At 35.0% G+C, this 26077-nt stretch overlaps 1 protein-coding gene across 6 annotated transcripts in view; it reads right to left on the reverse strand.

Moving 5' to 3' along the window:
• Positions 1 to 1041: 1041 nt before the first annotated feature.
• Positions 1042 to 26077, reverse strand: part of LOC105344597 (regulator of nonsense transcripts 2) — a 43211-nt gene continuing 18175 nt past the window's right edge. For 4 of the 6 annotated variants that reach the window (XM_066082960.1, XM_066082962.1, XM_066082961.1 and 1 more), the window contains 20 exons: positions 25470 to 25527; positions 24587 to 24642; positions 24211 to 24327; positions 22490 to 22675; positions 22270 to 22311; positions 22042 to 22143; positions 16140 to 16199; positions 15251 to 15389; positions 14803 to 14942; positions 13874 to 14057; positions 10828 to 10920; positions 7506 to 7591; positions 6878 to 6961; positions 6464 to 6559; positions 4082 to 4163; positions 3894 to 3994; positions 3689 to 3751; positions 3326 to 3404; positions 2044 to 2155; positions 1042 to 1881 (listed from right to left, as the gene is read on the reverse strand). In XM_066082960.1, coding sequence (XP_065939032.1) covers positions 1872 to 1881; positions 2044 to 2155; positions 3326 to 3404; positions 3689 to 3751; positions 3894 to 3994; positions 4082 to 4163; positions 6464 to 6559; positions 6878 to 6961; positions 7506 to 7591; positions 10828 to 10920; positions 13874 to 14057; positions 14803 to 14942; positions 15251 to 15389; positions 16140 to 16199; positions 22042 to 22143; positions 22270 to 22311; positions 22490 to 22675; positions 24211 to 24327; positions 24587 to 24642; positions 25470 to 25527 — 1890 coding nt within the window. In that variant the 3' untranslated portion in view covers positions 1042 to 1871. Of the gene's footprint in view, positions 1882 to 2043; positions 2156 to 3325; positions 3405 to 3688; positions 3752 to 3893; positions 3995 to 4081; positions 4164 to 6463; positions 6560 to 6877; positions 6962 to 7003; positions 7076 to 7505; positions 7592 to 10827; positions 10921 to 13873; positions 14058 to 14802; positions 14943 to 15250; positions 15390 to 16139; positions 16200 to 22041; positions 22144 to 22269; positions 22312 to 22489; positions 22676 to 24210; positions 24328 to 24586; positions 24643 to 25469; positions 25528 to 26077 lie in introns of those variants that run through there. The other 2 variants (XM_066082964.1, XM_066082963.1) reach the window with 2 other exon arrangements.

The following is a 26077-nucleotide window of genomic DNA, read 5'->3' on the forward strand; positions in this document are numbered from 1 at the left end:
TTTAATCACCCCTATCATATTTGAACACCTCATAATACTCAAAGAATGATTCCTTATTCCCTTCCACACAAGTTACAGCTTTTCTGGCCAATTGTTTTTTTAGAAGATTTTTGAAAAATACAGAAAAGTTCTTAATTATCCCCCTTTAAAATAAGGCGTGGCCCTTTCTTTCAACAAACTTGAATCCCCTTCACCCAATTATGCTTTGAGCCAAGTTTAGTTGAAATTGGCCCAGGTTCTGGAGGGGAAGTCAAAAATGTAATGTTTACCAACGGACGGACAGACGGATGGACAGAAAGACAAACGGACGCCGGACAAAAAGGGATCAGAATTAAAATAGTCACTTGAGCTTTCGGCTCAGGTGAGCTTAAAATTTTTAATCTACACTATTTGAGGACGCTGCTTGCATGATAATTTCACATATTGTAGCATTGTAGTTCCTTTCTACTATATATTTTTATGTTAAACTTTCAACCCTCTTGCGGCCCCAGTATTAGACAGGGGGTCACAATTTTAACAATTTAGAATCAACACTGTCTGAGGATGCTTGAATAGTAATTTCACAAATTGTAGCATTGTAGTTCTTGAGAAGATTTTAAAACATTTCTACTACATATATTTCGGTTAAACTTTGAACCCCTCTTCGGGCCCCAGTATTTTTTTGGGGGGGGGGGGGGGGGGGGGGGTCACGATTTTGATAATTTAAAATCTTTACTCTATATACAAGCTTAGGTGTATATATAATTGGCATTTTCTGGTGCAATGGTTCTTGAGAATTTTTTAAGATGCACACCCTATTTTCACTGTTTCACAATTATCTCTTTTTTCAAAAGGGTTTTGCCCTTAATATTAACAATTTAGAATCCCCTTCCCATAAGATGCTTTGTATCAAGTTTGGTTTTTGGCCCAGTGGTTCCAGAGAAGAAGTAAAAAATGTGGAAAGTTTACAGACAGACAGACGGACGGATGACAGACAGAAGGTGATCAGAAAAACTCAATAGAATCTTAGGTTCAGGTGAGCTAAAAAAAAAACCAAAACAATTTGACATTTATGAGCTTTCTTTATTTCACCCATTGTAACAGTTAATGAAGAGAGTATAGTTTTTCTCTCCATTCATGAAGCAACAAAAACAACCTTTTGAGTGGTAAATCAGAATAACCAATACATCTGCCAGTAACTGGTACCTGCTCAGCAAGTCTATACATGTATTCAAACTTTTCCAATAAATCAGATGCCACGCAATTCTACCACCAAGGAAACATGTCAACTTCTTCGTAATTGCATTTACACAATGAAAACAAAGCAGTGAAAAATATGTACCGTACATACTCAACAACAAAACCGCCATCCATATTTGATACAAATGTGTGTCATTAATGAACTACCGGTAATCCATATTAATTTAGCTACTTGTAGGATGTACAGTTCACTGTAAAGTAAACTTGTTTTTATCTTCCAAAGTACAATCAGAGAAATTCATCATGTAAATAATATTTCTTCGATTATACACCTTAGGAATCTTTTGGAGGACAAGAGAAGCTGTAACACACAGACACATACACATGATTATATATTTCTTATATTATCATTCACACAGTCCGAGAATCCTATAATATTGTACACAACACATGGCAAGCATTCATTCAGAAATCAGACTCTGTGATTATTTCCCTCCCACCACAACACGATTCATCGCGATAACAACTCTAGCCCTCAATCGTAGATTTTGTACATTAATTTCTGATTGAATCTAATGTAGGAGTTAAGTCCCCCTGCTGGTTTATTTGGAATTTGCCCGAGGCCTCCGGTCGAGGCGTTTCACTTCCTGACTACTGCCCTGTTTTGGGAAGGGCTCTCTTTTCTCTTTCCTTCATCTTTTTCTGAAAACACAACAAATGAAAAACAGATCAATAACTCAGTCACATATAATATCCTTTGATCATGGTTTAAAACTAAATAACATGAAAGAAGAGCTGAGAAGTGGAGTCATGATTCTATATAGCCACTGTACTTGTTGATGTGTTGCTGACGGGTGGTCTTACTTGGATCCAAAGATGAGGTCGGCGTCCGGGGCGCCCTTAGGGTGCTGGTACCTCACCCTCCTCTCTCGGTTAGTGTTCACTGGCATCACACGATTCAAGGACGCTATCATCTCTGTCAAAAAAGAATCGAAGAAATCCTGAGAATTCCTAAACATCAACTGGGATCATAGATACTGAACATTGTCCGTAAATTTAGTTAGACTAGATTTTGACCCCGCGTGCACGGGTTGACATTGTATATGATATCAGACATTTACGAAATAGATACATCGACACACCGTATTGTTGCCATTTACATAACAAAGCTTTAAGCCTACAAAAAATGCTATTAATTTCACTACACTCTGCTTAGTTAGAATAATCTAACTGAGTCATGGGACAGGCCTATACCACAGTTAAAATGCCTCCCACATACTGTAATGTAGCAACAAAATTGAAGAATCACTCCGAAACGATTTTGGAGAAAATAAATGAAGCGGCATTGAAAATAACAGTCAAATTATTCATTATAAACCATTTTGAGGCTGTAAACACCTTTCATCTAAAAATTTAATTAATATTTATGAAGAATTCAACACTTTCTCCAGCAACGTTTTTCACTCGCTTTGAGTTGAACTCTCGGGATTTTTCATATTAAATGCACTGAGTTAGAGTTATCTCCCTTATTTCCTTTGATGAACAGAATATATATATATAACAAATTTTCAATGAAATTTTACACGCATTTGTAATAACGTTTTTGAGTTTATCCATGCAAATGTGATATTGTGGAAACAAAACTAAAGAGCCTAGGGTGAATGTAATGCGCATGCGCAAGATTGTAAAATCCGAAAAATCCATATGATTTCCGGATTTTTTAAAGGAATTTTCGTTGATTATTAATTAGCGAAGCTTAATTGAGAAAAAATAAGAACAAATTGGTAATGTTTAAATGCCAATAATGTTTAAAATATATAAAACAAATGACTGTACTTTTCGGATTTCTCGGTATTAAAGCCCAAAAATTCGAGTCTATTATTTCAATATTATATAGTAGTATAGATTTACATACAGCAGAATAAGGATATCAAGATGAAACAGAACAGCATGTCAAGCCGTTACTGACATGATTTAAATTGATGAGTAAATTTATGTTTTTAAAAGGGCGGATATAGTGTTATGTCTAAAAAATCAGATAGAAATCACACAGTATTAGACATTTTCTACAGAATGTCAGGATTTTGCGGCGAGTTGAGTGACGGCTTGAGTATGACAGGCTGGAATGTGATTGGTCAGTGGTTACCTTGGTAATCCTCCTCTTCCTGTCTCTCATGGATTCCTAGCACCACCTGCTTCATCTTCTCTTTCTCTGCCTTTTCTGCCTGTAAACCAACACAACTCTGAACCAACAAGATCTCAACACCTCAGAATTCTTCCATCCTCACAAATAACAATTCTAATACCTAGTATACCCATTGATGATTGTCTGTTTTAAGTATCATTACTTTGCTAGTCTAAGCATTAAACTAGCATTAACAGTGAAATGCATGTTTTAAAATTTATGAAATAAGTGTACACCTACATTGGAAACAATTCTCTCTCTCTCTCTCTCTCTCTCTCTCTCTCTCTCTCTCTCTCTCTCTCTCTCTCTCTCTCTCTCACTCACCTGCTCTCTTTCTCTGTATTTGGTAGCAAATTCTTCTGATATTGGAACATTCAGATTGGTAAACTACGAAAGAAAATATCAACATCTTCAATTATATAAAACCTTAAAATGAAAATGACACTTGAAGAAAGAATGAAATCGGAGACTGTAGTTATAAAAGTCTTATTTCTAGATCGATGTGATTATTTCTTGGTTGGGTACTGACATGCTGCCTGTTCCCTCGCCTGGTCATCAGAACAAACTCAATAGACCGGTCCTCTTCCTTTGGCACTTCCTCTTCTTTCATGGGATACAAATTGACACTCACTGTACGGGAAAGAAAATGTCAGGTTCATAGATATAACTTACAAGGATTTAAGTTCAATAAAAGCTGACAAGAGTGAGGACACTGACCTGTTTTCTTGCTCTTGTCTTTGAGGTTCATGGGTACAGCAATGTCCAGCTGAGGCACCTTCAAGGATTCGTTGGTACGAGCCTGGTCAAAGCATACACACATTTTGTATGTAAATGTTTACACTTTTTTTTTGGACTGAATTCAAGGCAAACCAATAATCACAAAAACAAATATATAAATTTGCTTGCTTTAACTCACATGTAGAATAGATTTTTATCAAAGATTGTATTAAATTCATCAAAATGACAGTAACAGATTTTCACACTTCTTAGTTGTACAAGTAGAGGACCCACACAATTAGACACCAAATATTTGTAACTATTGTACAAGCAAACCTAAACAAGTGAAGCTGTACCTACACAGGACCTACCTGAAGGACCTACACAATTAAACACAAACTATCTCTAACTATAGAACAAGTGAAGCTGTACCTACACAGGACCTACCTGAAGGACCTACACAATTAAACACAAACTATCTTTAACTATAGAACAAGTGAAGCTGTACCTACACAAGACCTACCTCAAGGACCTACACAATTAAACACAAACTATCTTTAACTATAATACAAGTGAAGCTGTACCTACACATGACCTACTTCAAGGACCCACACAATTAAACACAAACTATCTTTAACTATAGAACAAGTGAAGCTGTACTTACACAGGACCTACTTCAAGGACCCACACAATTAGACACAAACTATCTTTAACTATAATACAATTGAAGCTGTACCTACACAGGACCTACCTCAAGGACCTACACATGTAGAATAGATTTTTATCAAAGATTGTATTAAATTCATCAAAATGACAGTAACAGATTTTCACACTTCTTAGTTGTACAAGTAGAGGACCCACACAATTAGACACCAAATATTTGTAACTATTGTACAAGCAAACCTAAACAAGTGAAGCTGTACCTACACAGGACCTACCTGAAGGACCTACACAATTAAACACAAACTATCTCTAACTATAGAACAAGTGAAGCTGTACCTACACAGGACCTACCTGAAGGACCTACACAATTAAACACAAACTATCTTTAACTATAGAACAAGTGAAGCTGTACCTACACAAGACCTACCTCAAGGACCTACACAATTAAACACAAACTATCTTTAACTATAATACAAGTGAAGCTGTACCTACACATGACCTACTTCAAGGACCCACACAATTAAACACAAACTATCTTTAACTATAGAACAAGTGAAGCTGTACCTACACAGGACCTACTTCAAGGACCCACACAATTAGACACAAACTATCTTTAACTATAATACAATTGAAGCTGTACCTACACAGGACCTACCTCAAGGACCTACACAATTAAACTCAAACTATCTTTAACTATAGTACAAGTGAAGCTGTACCTACATAGGACCTACCTGAAGGACCTACACAATTAAACACAAACTATCTTTAACTATAGAACAAGTGAAGCTGTACCTACACAGGACCTACCTGAAGGACCTACACAATTAAACACAAACTATCTTTAACTATAGAACAAGTGAAGCTGTACCTACATAGGACCTACCTGAAGGACCTACACAATTAAACACAAACTATCTTTAACTATAGAACAGGTGAAGCTGTACCTACACAAGACCTACCTCAAGGACCTACACAATTAAACACAAACTATCTTTAACTATAATACAAGTGAAGCTGTACCTACACATGACCTACTTCAAGGACCCACACAATTAAACACAAACTATCTTTAACTATAGAACAAGTGAAGCTGTACTTACACAGGACCTACTTCAAGGACCCACACAATTAGACACAAACTATCTTTAACTATAATACAATTGAAGCTGTACCTACACAGGACCTACCTCAAGGACCTACACAATTAAACTCAAACTATCTTTAACTATAGTACAAGTGAAGCTGTACCTACATAGGACCTACCTGAAGGACCTACACAATTAAACACAAACTATCTTTAACTATAGAACAGGTGAAGCTGTACCTACACAAGACCTACCTCAAGGACCTACACAATTAAACACAAACTATCTTTAACTATAGAACAAGTGAAGCTGTACCTACACAAGACCTACCTCAAGGACCTACACAATTAAACACAAACTATCTTTAACTATAGAACAGGTGAAGCTGTACCTACATAGGACCTACCTGAAGGACCTACACAATTAAACACAAACTATCTTTAACTATAGAACAGGTGAAGCTGTACCTACACAAGACCTACCTCAAGGACCCACACAATTAGACACAAACTATCTTTAACTATAATACAATTGAAGCTGTACCTACACAGGACCTACCTCAAGGACCTACACAATTAAACTCAAACTATCTTTAACTATAGTACAATTAAAGCTGTACCAACACAGGACCTACCTGAATGTTCTCGGTCATCATTTTATCAAAGGCCGTCATGAAATCTTCATCCTCACTACATTTGATGTGCTTAGGTCCACCCTTCATGATTGTCAACTGTAGGAAAATATTTCACAAATTTATGATTTATCATAAATTGGTATTTAGTTCAACATTTTTTCATGTTATCTTTTCAAAGTAACGGTTGTGATAATTTCATGCTTTGTTGATATGTTACGGTTCTTAAGTTACATTTTACAATTCTGTTCATAATCAGTATTATTTTCATTGATTTCCTGTTTAAAATATTTTCAAGTTTAATAGAGACTTGGTGTCCTCCCTCTGTTATCTATCAGTAGCCTGGGAGTTCCCTTATATCTATTAATAGTGTAGATATCCTCCTTTCTTTAGCTATTTTTAGTGATGGGGATTTACCTGGTCATCCTCTTCATTCTCGCCCGCACTCTCCATCACATCCTCGTCATCTTCCTCATTACAGCTCTCGCCTCCCTCCTCTCCCTATAAATAAATACACACAGATAATGAACAGTCAATGCTCTCCCCTCCCTCCTCTCCCTATAAATAAATACACACAGATAATGGACGGTCAATGCTTTCCCCTCCCTCCTCTCCCTATAAATAAATACACACAGTTAATGGATTTTTTTGGAATTTCAAACTAAAATTTGTGGTATAAATTCTATGATAAAAGGTACCGAATAAATCTTCAGATTCTAGGGTCCAGGGATAACCAATGGATTATCCTATGATAGTACATAGATGAGAAGACTCTTTGGCTAGTCCCCACCATGACAGTGTATCAGTTTATATCAGTATACAGGGTTATTCCCCCCCCCCCCCCCCCCCCCCCCCGCATGTAATTTTTTGGCAAACTTTTTTTGCAAACAGTTCGTCTTGAATTTGTCCAGACACAGTTGTGTTTAAAGGGAGGTAATTTAAGATGTTGGAATTTGCCCAGTCTGACAACGAGGGCATAAGGGGCGAAAATAAAATAGGGGCAAATATTTTCCTGTAAACAGTATATTCCAGTGGTTGTCCTCACCTGGTCCTCAGTGCTCCTCTGACTCTGACTCGTCTCCTCCTGACTCGTCTCACTCTCGTCCAGTCCACTCAAACTCAGATCCTCCCCTAACAGAAGGAAACAAAGACATCATTTCAGGTCAACCAACATTTGCTCCTTCCCAACACATTATCTTAAATCAAAGGCCGGAACGGCCACAAAGGCGTCGAGCTGACATTTTCTTTTATATAGAATGATATCAATAATTTGAATTTCTGTACTGTACTAGCTAATAGTAGTATCTCAAATAATATTAGAATAAAAAAGGAAATGAATTACGTTTTGTGCTGTTGCAAAAACAATAATTTCGTTATAAAATAGGTAGTTTAATTTTTTAATTAAAAAGGTAATTAAAAATTACAGGATTATTTGATTTTAGTATTAAATAGCTGCAATAATGTAGCCCTCTCCGATTTTTTATATCTGATGTTTACTGGAGAGGGCTACAATTCCACAGGATCTCCGTAATGGTGCAAAATTAATTTTTTAATGCGGCTGACTTCGGTCTTAAAAGATCGATTTTATATTTGACTTCTTTTAGATAAAATGATTTTTAAATTCAGGTTGAGCAAATTAACCGTATATAAATCAAAACCAGATAAAACACATCAGCATGTTTACCAGTCGTCTTTTTCAGCAGCCATGACAGTTCTCGCGTGATTTTATGGGATGTACGCTTGGAGTTTTGATGGGCTTGATAACGTGAATGTCAGTGTAAATAATCGATCTTACCTCGTTATATCACTAAAACATCATTTAAGGAAATGGTATATAATGGAAAATTCATATTTACCGCGTTAATTATGTTTAAAATAGGGGAATTCCTATATTCAGTTCAAGATCCGCTCCTGAATTCTCATTGGCTGTCCCAAAATAAAACCGGTCAAGGTCAGTAAACATGGCGGACAAATTCAACTTTCGTTGTTGACATACATGAAAAATAACCGATATATGCCAAATATGGACTATACTTGATATTTTTGGATTAATTTATGCCATAGACATCTACAACGTTAGAGTTCAGGTAAGAAATGCAAATGTTATTGTCATCTATAAACGATTTGAGACGAAATCGTTGCGGGAGTGAATCACTCCCGCACTTGCACCATTACGGAGATCCTATGGAGTTGTAGCCCTCTCCCAAAAAAAAAAAAAAAAAAAAAAAAAAAATCGGGAGAGGGCTACATTATTGCAGCTAAGTATTAAATATCATGTATATATGCATGTACAGAAAAAAGTTGAGTGATAATGTGTTTAATGAGATAAAGTTTACAGTTGATACTGTACTGCTTAAGTGAATACTCTTGTACAGTGTACGGAGGCTAACTGACTAGTGTTGTTACGATAGTCGCCGAGTATCCAAAAATCGTCTCTGAAGGCAGCAGGTCAGCGACAATCGATAGTAAGTCTTTATCATCGAAAGTCGCTAAAATCTAGTCACGTGACAGATAATCTTTTATTGCGAAGCAATATCCATAAAATGACCAAAGTATTATTATACAGTGACCAACCTAGGGGGCGACTTGCTTTGTGATCGGTAACTTCGCCGGAATTTCCTCCGAAAGAGAAGTTAAAGTCGCCCTGCATGCTGTGATTACGATCGTGTTAATTAAACCCAAAGGCAATAAAATGATAAATATCAAATTCATAAGACGTTTTCAGAAGTTTTGTGATTAGGAACTTGCGAATGTCTCATCTTCATGGGTTATTAACGGTTAATACTGTGCATTGAAAATTACAAGCGATGTTTATTATTTTTCATACTAATATTACAATTACAGTTTGAAACTTGTAATTAGTTAATAATACCAGATACATAAATAACATTTTATTATTTATTTTTGTTATCTATGTCTCTGATAATACTGCCAAATTATTGCTAAAATAATCATAAAACCGTTTGTTTACAGTTGTCTTCAAAATTAAACAGATCCGCTACATAACGGTCATACTTGCCAACCTCCAACATGTGAAAATCTGGTCATGACCAGATTTGGAAAGTAAAAAATCTGGTCATAGCGCGTAACGACATTCACGACATATTTATCATGCATTTCATAGGTATATACAATAGAAATATGTGTTAAAACTTATGTGTAATACTTTATTGCAAAAAAGCATTTTAACTAACAGTTGCTGATTTTGAATTTTGTAAAGTGATCCGACACAGAAAATGGTAGGTTGTGTCCAGCTGAAAAAAAATATGCAAAAAGAGTTTATGCTAAATTAACCTTGCTTTTGAACTCCGTAAATGATGGCATAAAAGTTGTAAGTGACTTGGAAGACTTTTGTGTATTAAAAAGCATTCTATACATGACTTAGCGTTTTTGAATGTTTAGTTAGATCAGTTTGGGCACAAAATCCAATATTCAAATGTGCGATACATAGAATGCAAAAGGCTCGTTTTGTACTCGATTACTTTGTTTTACCTATGGGAATTCATTTTCCCAGATATGTTCATAGGTACAAAAATATCGTTTTCTATTTGTTGGTTTTGATTCCGCTGGCCCCGATGAAGACCTTTTCTTATTGGAAGCCGTCACACCTAATGATTTAAACCTTCGCTTAGTCAAAACAACTCACGATAATAATTACACTTAATGTGTCTGTTATAGCCATCGGCATTGTTTACGCGTTACGTAAATCCAAGCTCAGCTTGGGTTCATAACTGGAAGTCAAACGCGCAACGTAATTTACGAACCAAATCCGGAAATCGGGAGATTTTCGGGTTGTTCGACAAAAATCGGGTGAAAAGCATGACCCGGCGGGTCATAAAAAATAATCGGGTGAAGGGTTGAAAAATCGGGTGTGACCCGACGAAATCGGGTCAGTTGGCAAGTATGATAACGGTTGTAATTGGGTCAAAGGGTTGCACTAATGCCTCCAAAATACACAGAAGTACAAGGACTGATTAATGTATAAAATGTGTGAATGTATCAGATCAATTAAATTTAACAAATTTATCAAAATTAACAAGTTTTTACAAATTTTAGAAGTGGTTTTATTTTTATTTACTTGTTTCTAATCCAATTTAAATTTTGCCCTTGGTTGGTCCCTAAGTATAATATCTAATTCATTTGAAGATAAGTTCATTAAAAAAAACCCTATTGATATATGAATCATAAATTAAAAAAAGGTACTTTCTTTGATGTTGGTATCTTTCACCCATTGACAGGATAAAAAAAATTAATCTTTGTTGGAATTTAAAAGTTTATATAATCGATTTTATAATCGATTGTGAGCTGCCGATTCAATTTGATTATCAATAGTAAAATTGGTCCGATTTTACAACACTGTAACTGACCGTATTCCTCTGCCTCCTGGATGGTGCCCAGTCCCTCCTCCGTCTCACTAGCACTGCCCTCCTGGTCAGTCTCTATGATGGTCAACACTGACGCTGAAATATAATGGAAATAAAATGTATAGAATAGAAAAAAGACCACATATTAACATATACACAATACAGCTGGAAATTAGTTCATGTATTAGCATGTCGAGTACTGTCAGTTTTTAACTCAAGCACAAACAAACATAGGTAATCATAGATTACTAAGCTCACCGAGACGGAGCATCACCATTATGAGACATCACCTTCATAAGACCACCTTTATCATTTTATATGAAAATCATACTTTATGATCTTGGATATTCATGGATTCTGTTTTGACAAAATATCGTATATCATCTGATAACAATTTTTTTATGATAATCATATGTTCATATGTTAATCAATACAATGATATAAAATTAAATATTGTATCATGTCATATTTTTAATATATATCATATAAAACAATAAAATACCATAATAAACAATAATGAGATATGATATTGTAATGTATGATATGACATTGTATTGTGTTATACCTTATTGTATTTGATCACATAATACAATATCATAAAATATAATACAATATAGTATTATATTACAATATCATATTACATAATACATCATAACATTGAAACGTATTATATTGTATAATATAGTATGATATTGTATTGAATGACACTGAAACATATTTGATACATTATATGATATTATATCATATAATACAATATAATTTGATTCCAACATTGTATCTTATCAAATGATACAATATTATGTGATAAAGCAAAATATTATAAAATACATTATTATATTATACATATTGTATCATATGACACAATAATATATATTACAATATCATATTATACAATTTCATGTGATAAGATAATGTATCATATAAACCAATATCATGTCATACAATATCGTATGATACAATATTATATAATACTACAATATCATATAATACAATTTCATGTGATATAATTCTATATTACTGAAACCAATATCATATTATACAATATTGTATGATACAATATTATAGAATATACAATATTGTATCATAGGATACAATATAATATTTTGCAATATCTTATGTAATTGTATCATGTGATAAAATAATTAATTAAAAATACAATATAATATTATACAATATTGTATCATAATATACAATACTATACATAACAGTATCATGATACAATATCATATCATAAAATTTTCAAAAAATTGATACAATATCATATCGTATTGTATAACTTTTTATAATATAACATATGATATCATATTGTATCATATCAAACAATGTTGTTTCATATCATACAATACTATATCATAGGAATCATGTTATATCATTTATCAACAAACACATCTATCTATCGAGATGGTTTGAGTGAGGTAGGAGATTTCTTTAGCATCCTTGATAATGGAGATCAGGCTCTGCATATAAAGCAACCTCTGCATTTAATTTATAATAAAGTTAAATCAACTATGCAAGCTATCATCTATAAAACATGTGACCTGTTCCAAAAAACTAAACCTCATCCAGCATCCGAAACCTATGGCTCAGATTCAGCATTCAAGCCCATCAGGTGCATTGGTATCATAACACGCATCATCCATGCAAGTTTGGTGAAGTTTGGACCAGTAATAACTAAGATATCATCATCAGAGGGCACTAGCAATTAAAACCTTAACTTCCTCCAGCATCCGCAACCTATGGCTCAGATTCAGCATCCTGTCAGGTGCATCTGTATCATAAGACACACCATCCATTCAAGTTTGGTTAAGTTAGGACCTGTAATAACTAAGATTTATTTTTTAGCATCCTTGATAATGGAGATCAAGCTCTGCATCTGAAGCTACCTCTGCGATTCATTCATATTACAGTTAAATCAACTATGCAAGTTTGATATAGTACTATCATCTATTAAACATGTGACCTGTTCCTAAAAACTTAACTTTATCCAGCATCCGAAACCAGACTCAGCATTCAAGCCTGTCAGGTGCATCAGTATCATAAGACACACCATCCATGGAAGTCTGGTGAAGTAAGGACAAGTAATAACTAAGATATCATCATCAGAGGGCATCTGTTTCAAAAACTTTATTTAACCAGCTCTTAAAACCTTAACCTCCTCCAGCATCCGAAACCTATTGCTCAGATTCAGCATTCAAGCTTGTCAGGTGCATCAGTTTCATAAGACGCACCATCCATACAAGTTTGGTGAAGTAAGGACCAGTAGTAACTAAGATATAATCATCAGAGGGCACCTGCAACAAAAACTTTAACCAGCTCTAAAAACCTTAACCTCTTCCAGCATCCGAAACCTATTGCTCAGATTCAGCATTCAAGCTTGTCAGGTGCATCAGTATCATAAGACGCATCATCCACACAAGTTTGGTGAAGTTAGGACCAGTAGTAACTTAGATATTGCTATCAATGGGCACCCACAACAAAAACTTTAACCTGCTCCAAAAACCTTAACCTCCTCCAGCATCCGAAACCTATAGCTCAGATTCAGCACTCAAGCCTGTCTGGTGCATCAGTATCATAAGGCACACCATCCATGCAAGTTTGGTGATGTACGGACCAGCAGTAACTAAGATATTGCTATCAAAGGGCACCTGCAACAAAAACTTTAACCTGGTCCAACAACCTTAACCTCCTCCAGCATCTGAAATTTAGGACCCAGATTCAGCATCCAAGTCTTTCAAGTCCGTAAAGGTCCAGATGCATCACCAATGCAAGTTTGGTGAACATAGGATAAGTAATAGCTTAGATACAGGACCTGCAACAAAAACTTTAACCAGGTCCGGACGCCGACGCCGACGCCACCGCCGACGCCGACGCCGAGGGTATAGCATAAGCTCTCCTTGACTTCGTCTCGGTGAGCTAAAAATTGATTGGTTTAGCTGTAGTAAGTAACTTTTACATGTACTACATGTTCAAACCAACAGAAAGCATCACATTATCATTTCTCCTGCAAACTACTACTTTCTGTTTGTATTTTTACTTTCACTTTACTCACCAACTTTCTGTTTGTACTCATTTTCTAGCTCCTCCACAGCCTTGCATGCCTCCTCGTAGTTCGGGTGGAGCCTCATTTTGGGTCGTATACACTCCATGGTGTCAATCATCAGGTTCTCAACGTCCACAGGGAAGGGGCGGGCCTCGGTGTATATAGGGTTACTCCTCTTGAACCAGTAGTAACGCTGTAATCATAATAGTATTGATACAATTATATCTTACATGCATGGATCAATATTTCCTGGGAGGTGAGTAATGGTAAACTAGTATCATTGATGAACATTCTAAAGGTACCAGCTTAAATATTCAGTCCATTTTTCTACTATCAGCTAAAAAATGATCAATTCTTTCAATTAATAATCTATCAAAGGGTGCGCTTGATTTAGCTGAACTTGGTGTACACCAGTGCACGCCGGTGTAAACATTTTGTACTGTATATCAAGTGCACTTAAAGGGTTTAGTGTACATGGTGTAGGGAAGATAAGTAAATATATGGCGGAAAAGGATTCTGTTTTAACAGGGAATTTGATGTTAAGCAACAATCCAACTTGAAGGCTTTTTTTTATTATTTGAATGCAATAAAATAAACACATTTCAAATAAAATGGCTTTCATACAAAAAACAATTTACTTGCAACTTCTAATCCGATATACTACTTAAAATCATTTGTCAAGTTTCCAATCATAACATTCGTCCGCCATATTGGTTTCAGTGCTACGCCCAACAACACATGCCCCTGACTTGGTGTAGAAAAGTGTACACCCGGTGTACACCTAAACGCTACACCACTGCACTTGATTTACAAAAGTGTACCCGGTGTACACCTTTTTGGAAAATCAAGCGTGCCCAAAGTTAACATATTTGAAAAAAGTTGACAGTAACACAGTCCGGTGGTGTTTTGAGCTCCTTTAACATCTACAATGTAAGTACCTGGAAGTATGCCAGGAAACAGTCGAGCTTCTTCTTACTGGAGCCCTTGTCAAAGTAGGTCCCGCAGGTCTCCAGCAGCACACAGACCAGGCGGATACGGAACAGGTGCTCCGGGGGGTCCAAGGGGGAGACGCCGCTATCTGTACACAGAACCAGCCATCAACAATGCATCTCAAATTGGGAGGTCATTACAAATTATATAGTTACTGAATGAATTCAATTTGCTCCACCTCTGTAGTTAAGCCAATTTTTAAATATGTAAGATTCTATTATGCCATATTGAAGAGCAGTATTCTTGGTCTCTATAGTCATTTTTCGGCTTTGTCAATCTTTCCATCCACTTTTTTAATCTGACCATATACTTTTCAATATTATGATCCACTTTTGATCATTGTGTCATTTACTTTTTTGACTTTTACAATCTCTCTATCCCCTCTTCCTATCTTACCATCCATAACGACGCCAAAGGTGATGAAGGAGTAGAGTGTCTTGAAGACGACGGCCGACTCCAGCATGCGGTAATTGTACAGCTCCCCCAGGTACTTGACTCCGCTCACACGCCGCTGGTTGTACTTGGGGTGATTCACCTACAAATGGTTTGTATAGAAACTTGTCACACACACATGGTCACAATTTTGATCAAGTTTTATTTTTCCATCTCAATTGTTTGTAATGCTTTCAAAATGCATTTCAAATGATCAATGACAATTTAAGTGTGAGTTGTAGAGTTATAAGCAAGACACAGAGCTCACAATTATTTGTCATGTAAACAAGACTTGTGCCCTCTATTTGTTTACATTGGTTCAACATCATTGGGTAAAATATAGGGGTTTTTTTCAACTAAATTATAGTTTTTAGCTTAACAAATCATATCTTAAAATTTTAGGAAGATCTGATGGTTAATTTGTTGACCTTCCAGCCTCCTTAATCAGCAATTGACACTGAATGTCATCGCTGGAAGAACCAGAAAGTACCAGACGTATTATACCAAAGTCATGTATAACAACAACGTGCGACTTACTTAGCAATAGCTAGAACTCCTGTTAGTCAATTTAAGTAAGAGAAATATAAAGTATCTTCAAAGTGAGAGTTTCAATAAACAATAAATTTTTGTTTTGTTTCTATGTTGAATAAAACTCTACACAACAATGTTCAGTACTATGAACCTCATCTAAAACTATTCCTCTGCACAGAGGATAACGACCAAACACCTCCATTACTTGCTGATAAATACATATCCATTATTGGCAGTGTCTTACCTCCATACCCTGATCATTATAAATCTATATCCATTGAAGATCATAATAAATCTATATCCAATAATGACGGTGACTTACCTCCATACCCAGCCTGATGTCTTCTAGCACCCCGTCCACCACCTGGATAGCTATGTGTTCCTGTATCAAACAAAGGTCTTCATTACTGTATACTTATTATATACACTGTCACATACACACACATCTTAAAGTATTTTATTATACTTTCATGTTAAATACTGAAATCTGATTGGTTTAGACGCAGTTGATAATCCGTTCTATTACTCTCAGCATTAGCAACACACTTGGCAATGGGTAACACAACAAATTGTTACATGCCCTCGAAAACCATTGTCAACCTCCTCTTAGTGTCGGTTGACAATGGTGTTCTCGGGGTATCAATTTCAACTGTCACCCTCCCAAACAGGCACTATTAATTTTATAAATATAATAGCGATATCAGGGCTCTACATTAACTTTTTTTCCTACTTGTCCATTCGGACAAGTGACCAAAACATTTACTTGTCCGAACTTCAACTTCACTTGTCCGAAAAATTTTCAATATTAAAGATCAAATATTGTCAACTTGAAAACTACAGTACTCTATTACTAAAATAAAATCATTTATTGATTAATACTCTAGCTATAATTAATAACCTGACTTTTTAAATGGAAACTTAAAGTGTCTTTCCTATAATTATGTAGGCCTACATGTATTTGTTCTATATAACATTAAACATGATTTGTCAGCTGTAGCTTTGTCATGGCAAATTACAAGACATCTTAAAATTAGCATCAGGTTTAAAAATACATGTAACTGTTATATTGATTTCTCAGCTGTTTTTTAAACTAAACATGGAAAGTCATCATAGTCTATCAATGATGAATGAAACCTAAAATAAGTTACATTTCTTTCCATAATCCTTTATCTTTGCTACCTTTTCTTCCTTTCTTTTTCTTAACCCTTTGTGTGCTGACTTGTTTTACGGCAACTTATGTCCCAGTACTGAGTTGTTTCAGAACATCAGCAAATTTAGTAGCATATCGTATTTAACATTAAGTAATTTTAGTAATTGTTAGCTTACGCTGTTGAAATTTGTCACAGATATTGTTTAATATCAGCTCTCTCTGACACAAATTAATGAAGATGGATTTTTACATTTATGCCCATTTTTCGGTAACCATGGCAACCAAAATTAAGTAAAATGAAGATTTTTTGATATTCAATGTTTTGATATGGGGATAACCTCATACTTCCCATAATAAAATGAAAAAAAAATTAATACAAGTACTTTTGAGAAATTAAATCAAGAAAATAAAAAGAATTGCTGGCAAAATTATCAGAAATCAATTCAAAAAATTCATTTCAATGCATGCGTTAAATCAATGAATATCAAATGTCAATTAATGTCAATAAATTATAAATTCCGATAAAATGTGGACAGTTAAATATATAGTGAAGTGAGTTCACCTCTCGGTGGGCTGGCCTAATAGCCTCTTATAAGCTAAAACATAGTCTTGCTTGGTGTGGTATATCGCAAAACATGGCTCTATGCACAATGCCAGATTGCATTGGCTACATTCATATAAAGTCTGCCTTCCTGGCCTTTTTCTTCTTTCCACTCATCTGCACGCTTTGCAGCATATACAAAATATTTTTTTCTAACAATTGATGAAATTTAAGTCTGTTAAGTTGAAATCAGTTCGGTTTTTCAACTTTCATCAGAGAATTTTACGAGTATGGAGTTACCTTAATTGTATTTATATGCTTATTCCTCCTTTCCTACTACAGATGATGTTGTGACCTTCCTTGTTCAGGCAATATAAATATAAGTCTTGACAAGGTGAACTTGTGTTGCGTATTCGGGGTCAAAGACTATTTAAGGAGAGAGGAATGTAGTAGTTGGGGCTTTATGATATGACAGTGGATATTGGCCTGGATAGCTCAATGGTAGGCTCCAGACTAGAGTTGCAGGGGTCCCAGGTTCGATTCCTTGTCCAACCATAGATTTTAATTGTATTTATATGCTCATTCCTGTTTTTGTACCACACATTAAATATTACCACCAGAGTTGCTCAGGAGATTATGGATCAGTTTTCTTTGAAAAAGCCTATGATTTTTTCACAATTTTTCTTGTAAAGGACATAAGTATTTAAAATGATGAGGGTCAAAATGGGAAAAAATACTTTTTTCCACCATTTCAAAGTTTTCACTGCAAGCAAAGATCAATTCAAGAGTCCTAATAAATACATTTTACTTTCCACATGCATGGTTGGAAAGTGATTACAATTCATGCATTTTAAAACTGCTTATCAATAAACTATATTTTTGGTAAAGTTTGGTTTATGTTGAAAACATTTCAGATCAACAGAGCACAAAATAAATGTTTATAGCAAATGCAAAATAGGAAAGTAGAATGCTGCAATGACTATTTGAAAATAGTTTGGGAACCTCTTAGAGTATCCCACGTCAATAAGAACGGACTGTGCCAGCTAGTAGCACCCATTACGAGACACCATAGATCCATGAATAGTTGTGGACTTGAAAAATACATGTACCGGTAATTGTCACAGTATAGAATGTGTCCAAAAGCATAGTGGTTTCATAATAGTGACATAACCAAGTCGCAAGTATCATCTTTGTCACTGGGGGGGGGGGGGGTCTGAAGATTTCCCTGTGTGCAACTTCATTTTCAAACAATACTTATTTTCTGCATCACAAAGTATGTAAGCTTTAGGCCCATACTTGTCTGGCTTAATTATCTGGGCTGTACACTTGGAAATGTAGATTTCCTCTCCAAGGGACCATGGCTTTATCTATGCATAAATTTTGATGGGGCTGATACACATGCAATGTCAAATCTTGAAAGAATCAAGTTAGCAGAAATATATTCACAGAATCAGTATTTATTTCAGTAAACAAATTCTTTTACTATGACCATTTTAAAGGATATATCTTTAAGAAACGGACTAACACACTCTGTGAAATTGAATTTTGATTGTGATGTGACCATGACTTGATCAATAACTTGGATTAGGGACATGATGCATCCTCAGGTCAAGTTTGACCAAAGGGTTTTGAACTAGTGACCATTCGGTTACTGATATACCGGTAATACTTTTGACCACTTAGCTACATGTATGTGCTCCACAACATTTGATGTTTCTTACAAGGATTTATAATGGGTAAATCTTACATATTGTATCCATCTCTATCTACCAGAAGGGCACAAACATATAAGTGTTTGATTATCTACCGTAAATATTAAGCAAAAGATAGTGGTAGTAGAAACCTGGGACAGAATATCGAAGTGGTCTGCACAAATCACGTCCTCTAGCTCACAAATATACAGACAAACAAGGTGATTCTAAAACCCCCCAATTCCATTTCAGGTAGGTATCATAATAAATAAAGTTCTATATCATCAGACTTATTACATGCATTACATTTTCTTTACCCTTCCAAAATCTTGTGATACAATGGACCCAGTTTAAAGAGAGAATCATAGCCATCTTCCCCATGTGGCACATAATCGGAGTTGTCATTGAGATGAAAAAACAGTCATCAAAGACAAACACCTGTCCCTTGGCATGACACTTGGAAAAAAGGGTGTTGCAGTCAGTTAGTCTGTTTTCCAGTACTTGATGCAGAAGTTCCACCAGCATGAGAAGTGATATGAATTACTTCATATCTGAGGAAGTTGTTTCATACCGTTTGTGAAACCTACTACATGAACATTGTCAATTGAGCAGAGCTCAAGAATTGCTGTGCATACAGATCTGTCTGTTGTGCAAGAAAATCAAAAACATGCACTGTCATTGAAAAATGATTTAAATATTCTTGTGGTGAACATTTGTTGTTTATTGCTTGTATTAAGCCAGGAGATTTTGCCTAGTCAAGGGATGGGGGCTCCCCATCTCCTGCCACCCAGTTGTCTGAATCTATAAAATTTTCTAAGTTTTCGGTAGGTCGATCTACTCGCAAATCAAAATCGTCAAATTCAAAATCACTGTTCTCTGCTGCAAACTCATTCAAAAATGCTTCAAATTCGATGCTCCTTGCTGTTGCCATTAAATTATCTTCTGCTCAGTACTCTCAGAAGATAAGTATTTACATGTACACTTGCATGTCAAAAGTACGTCAATTTTTTTATTTTTTCCCTATATATTTCATTGAAAACAAGACTTATTTGAAAAAAGTTTTCTGTTGTTATTTTTTGACAGATTTTGAAGAAATTTATATTGATTAAAGTAGATTGAATTCGCAAATTTTGACATTCATTGTAATATTTTTTTGATGACTCTTTTGTAAAATTTGATATTTCAAACACAACACAAAGATATTTTTTAAGAGCTCTACTATATATCTTTTGCAATATGCAAGCCTTAGGATTATTACATGTAACTCCAAATCTCAGAAACAAAAGATTGGAAAAAAATATTTAAATATGATGCAAAAAAGCTATAGAAATTGTGAATTTATCAATCCAGGTCTTTTCAAAATCGGTCAAGGGGTTACTTTTTAATGATTCTTTGAAAAATGTTGGTTTTCAATGAAATATATAATGAAAAGGAAAAACATTGACATACTTTTGACGTATGCATAGCAACATTCATTATAGCTACATTTTCCATGATTTTTGCTGTGTTCATACTAGGTTTAAATAATAGTTTCATGAATAATAACCTTTCACTTAAAAGATTATAAATAATAAGGACAAAAGATGAAAGAATTGTGGTTAAACTTTTATTTTAAAACACTGATAACATGTAAATAACTCGCGTTTTCTGTTTGGAGATATCTCGCGCGTTTTCGAACGTGTTTATATAATTATCATGAAGGCATATGTCGTACTTACAGCAAGGATGAAACAATCAAATGTACACACAGTCCGAAAAACAATTAATCACATTGGTGTAATCATTTTTTAGCGAAAATATCACGAATGAACAAAAACAACCTGCAACTTTCGTTTTAACCGGAAGAAATACGCAAGGTTAAGGTCAATGTTAAGAAAGTCTCCAAATTTCCTCTTCTTCTTTCTTTTTTATACATTAACTTAAGTAATCTTTTACTTTTTTTTATCAAAATTATAGTTTTTTTCTTGATTATATATGTTATTGATTTTGTTTTCTTTGTTAGAATTTTAGATTGACCGATTGTTTTAGAGATTAGTAATGGCGCGGAATTTCCCTATTTCCAAAATTAGATGACGAATTTAAATTCGTCTTTTAAGCTATATTCTTTTAAAAATAGGCTTATATTTTTCATTTTTTAAACAGAAATCATTTATTGTCTTTAAATTTATTGATTCACAAGAAAAACACTCGACCGTTTTAATTTTATTTTAGGCTAAAGTAACTAAGTGCTGATTTCTTTCTCAAACCCAACATGTTGGGTTGCCGCACGGTAACGTCGGCTATTCCATACCCAATATGTTGGGTCGCCGCACACAAAGGGTTAACATATGTGTTTGGTACTTTGTAAGAACTAAGATCCACACCTTGACAGTTGTTTGAAATTAGTAAACTTCAATCCCGATCAAGAGTAACTCAATTGCATTGCAATTTGATGTCGGGATCGAAATTCAAAATAACTAATCGATAAACTTATAACGAGACTACGGATAAACTTATCACAAAACTTTCTTTTCTTTTTTAAATGTTGGAGACTTCTTAATATAAAAAATGCACTTGTCCAGTCGGACAAGTGGCCAGCAATATTCACTTGTCCGCATATTTTTTTAACTGGTACCGGACAAGCGGACAAGCGTTAATGTCGAGCCCTGGATATGTTTCTGCATAAAACAAAGCAAATTTGACTACATGTATATAGAGGGTATTCTTCTACTCAGTTAAATTACTGTTAATTGTAAATAAACTTCATATCTGTATGTATCAGATAGAGGCAACATGGATATTAAACAGAGTCCTTCATAACTGGTAAGAGTAAACTTTTATCATGTATATGGTACAAACTCACATGGTAGGGTGCCAGACCGGCCAATAGATTGGCAGCGCAGTGAATGGAGTTGTATCGGACATTCCAGACGGCAATCAGACACTTGGTGGCATAGAATGCTATCTGTAAGCAATGATAAAAGAAGCATTCATTTGGTAATTATGTGAACACGACATGACACCCTGCCTTAAAGATGATCATGAGGAAATTCAATGGTAAGTTTGTAGGTGAGAACTGAGCGACTCTTACCTCTGGATCGTCCCATGGAAGTCTCCTCATCTGTCGTAACACCTAGATAAAACCAAGAGATGGCCAATCATATTACTGTACCAATCCAAAAGTCTTCTGGACTCATCAAGCAAAGGTATAAATATTCACGTTATGACATTACTGTCACCTTGCAAAATTTGACTGCAATCAAAATAATAGTTGGTTAACAGTAATGGAAACACAGTGCCCCTGTGGTTACCTTTTCTGTGGTGACTTTGGACAGGTCCTTGTACAGCAGTTTGCGTATGTACTCGTGCATGGGGGGCCGGATCTTCTGGGCGGACTGCTGGGTCTCAGGGGGATTGCTGTAGTAGAAGGCATTCTCTATCATAGTGGTGTAGCGACTCTCCAGGTGCAAGGCCGACTTCTTCCTCATCATCACGTCCTACAGAAACAGCACAGTGTTATTAATAATAGAGAACTCTAATTATATACAACACATGTTTAACACAGACCTGTAATACAAATAGAGCAAATAGTTTAAATACAGCTAGAAAACATGGTTAAATACAGAAACTGGTACAAATTCAGCACATCGTAAGAACAAATAAACACTACAATGAAAGAAGTGAGCAAGCTCACATACCCCATGCTTCCCCATTACTTGACAATGCTACACATAATGAAGGACAAGACATGCATTAAATACACAAAATAAATTGTTTAAGAGCATAACTTGCAAAAAGCTTCCTGCAAATATGCACATCTATTCCTTTTTCTTTAAAAACTAAAAATGCTAGCTTCAAAGGGGACAAAATTCCAAGAAAAATAATGGAATCAGAATTTCCTAGTAAGTGCACATCTGCATATTGTGTCTTATTGCCTACAAAGTTTAACAAATTTTGTGCAGGGGTTTAAGAGGAGTTATCTTACCAAAGAACAGGACTGACAGACAGACTGACTGACTGACAGACTGACTGACAGACAGACAGACAGACTGACTGACTGACTGACTGACTGACAGACTGACTGGCAGACAGACTGACTGACTGACAGACAGACCGACAGACACACCAGTCAAAAACATTATATCCCTCACAACTTGTGGGATATAATTACAGCACACAGTAGAAATAAAGGTCACATTACAAAAACAGCTACCAAAAATGTAACTGACAACTTACCAGGTATATTTGGGTTATTGACTATCAGATAATTGCACCAGATCGATTTTAGTAAACAACTACCATACCAGATAATTTTTGGTTACTGACATCTGTACCAGATAGATTTTGGTTACTGACATCTGTAGAAGATAGATTTTGGTTACTGATTATTGTACCAGATAGATTTTGGTTACTGACATCTGTACCTGATAGATTTTGGTTACAGACTACTGTACCAGGTAGATTTTGGTACCAGATAGATTTTGGTAAATGACTACTGTACCAGATAGATTTTGGTAAATGACTACTGTACCAGATAGATTTTGGTAAATGACTACTGTACCAGATAATTTAGTCACTGACTACTGTACCAGATAGATTTTGGTAAATGACTACTGTACAAGATAATTTAGTCACTGACTACTGTACCAGATAGATTTTGGTAAATGACTAATGTACCAGATAGATTTTGGTTACTGACTACTGTACCAGGTAGATTTTGGTAAATGACTACTGTACGAGATAATTTAGTCACTTACTACTGTACCAGATAGATTTTGGTAAATGACTACTGTACCAGATAGATTTTGGTTACTGACTACTGTACCAGGTAGATTTTGGTAAATGACTACTGTACGAGATAATTTAGTCACTGACTACTGTACCAGATAGATTATGGTTACTGAGTACTGTACCAGGTAGATTTTGGTAAATGACTACTGTACGAGATAATTTAGTCACTGACTACTGTACCAGAAAAGATTTTGGTAAATGACTACTACACCAGATGGATTTTGGTTACAGATTACTGTACCAGATAAATTTTGGTCCTGTGGTGTGAGTCCTGGGATCTATACAGAAATCGTCCACATGAGTCCAACAGAGCACATGCCATCTCTATATTGTGATGTGAAAAGTCGAACATCAGCATCTGTCAAGTCAAAGAGCATAATGAGCATTAGAAAATAAAAATTAAAAAAAAACCATTCTTAAGTAGATTGAAAATCATTTGTAAATTTTATTAGCCAAGGCAATCTTCTTTCAATTATCAAATCAAAATATATTTTTAAACTACAAAATAATGAAATTTATTTTTTAGCCAAGCAAGGTATTTACAAAATATTACATGTAAAACAAGTGTGCTGGTTACATGTAAATTGTGCAAACTGAAGGAAATGTCCCCGAGTTACCTTAAGGCAGTGAAGTGCTTCAGACTTTGGAAACAGTTTGAACTTGACCAGTTCCCCTACAACAGAACAGTTTAAAATTTTTTGAAAAAACAATAAAATTTAATCAAACTTCCATATCATGCATCTTACAGTAAATGAATCATTTTACTTGCTAAGAAACTTGCTTACTTTGATGATGTACATGTGGATGGTAAGCCTTTTTCCAACACAATACAGTACATGTAACTAAGCATTGATTTTAAGCAGGGTTTGAAACTTGCTATATACAACTTGCAAAATGCGAGTTGGAATATCCATATGGTAAGTCAAAATCTTGTGAGTTGATTTTTCATCGTAACTTTACTCGTAACAAAAAATGTCCGATGCATATCCAGTTTTAGTCTTTCTCTATTTAGTTAAGATCCATTAAAAATTTTTTTAAATGAACCAAAATGCAGAGTGTTGAAAACATGCCTTTGATTCAATATAATATTCATATAATTATAAGAAATAATAAGAGTTACATGCATTTATATTCTATATTCTAAAAAAATAAAAGAAGCTGTCATTCTAAAATTGAAAGATCCCCGGTGAATTTGCGAATTTATATTTTTGGTACTCGCAATTATTTGCGAGATGTATTCTAGGGAGTTTATACCCGTTTGGGCTGTTAAGTGATAAATTATATTTTTTAAGTGATTTGTCCAGATATCTCAAATTAAAGCTTGCCTAAAAATTTAGGGTGAGGAGAAAGAAATAAAAAGATTACAATGAATGGACCTTTCACACGCAATTTGATGCACATTTTTGCTATTGCCCTTTAGTCTCTGAGTTAACAATCATTTGTCGTAAAAATATTTCCAGACCTTCAATACTCCATCTTTAACAAAATGGAGAAACTTACCTATGAATCTCACTGTTTTTAACTTGGACTCAATGTTGATTTGATCCTTCTTGCGTACCTTTGGAATAAAAACCCAGAGAACATAGGACTATGAACATGTAATAAATAAATAAAAAAAATAGGCCTTAGGATAAAAATACATACTGTTTGACAACTGTTAAAACAAAAGAAAACTAAATAATAATATAAATATAATCCATTGAATATTGTACAATTTAACCAGATGCTATGTTGGTATAAATGGTGTGGTACATGTATGTATAACTTACCAGCCTACTGATGTGTTTTAACCACATATTACATTGATATGAACCTGTGTTGTGCATGATCCTCTATGCCTGACTCTAGACACATATATGTCAGTAAGAATCTAGCTCTGTGTACGATTATAGCACACATACAATGTCAGTATGAATCTGTCCCTGTGTACGACTATCACACACATATACAATGTCGGTATACCGTATTTTTCCGACGATTAGTCGGTATTTTTTTCCTCTGAAGCAGAGCACCCGACTTATCGTCTTGTTCGACTTGTCGTAGGCTCGTAGTCAGAATTTTTTTAAAAATAGCATCAAAAATCTTGGTTTTAATCATCTTAAGTTGGC

This window comes from Magallana gigas, chromosome 4 (assembly GCF_963853765.1).
Source record: "Magallana gigas chromosome 4, xbMagGiga1.1, whole genome shotgun sequence".
NCBI classification, from domain to species: domain Eukaryota; kingdom Metazoa; phylum Mollusca; class Bivalvia; order Ostreida; family Ostreidae; genus Magallana; species Magallana gigas.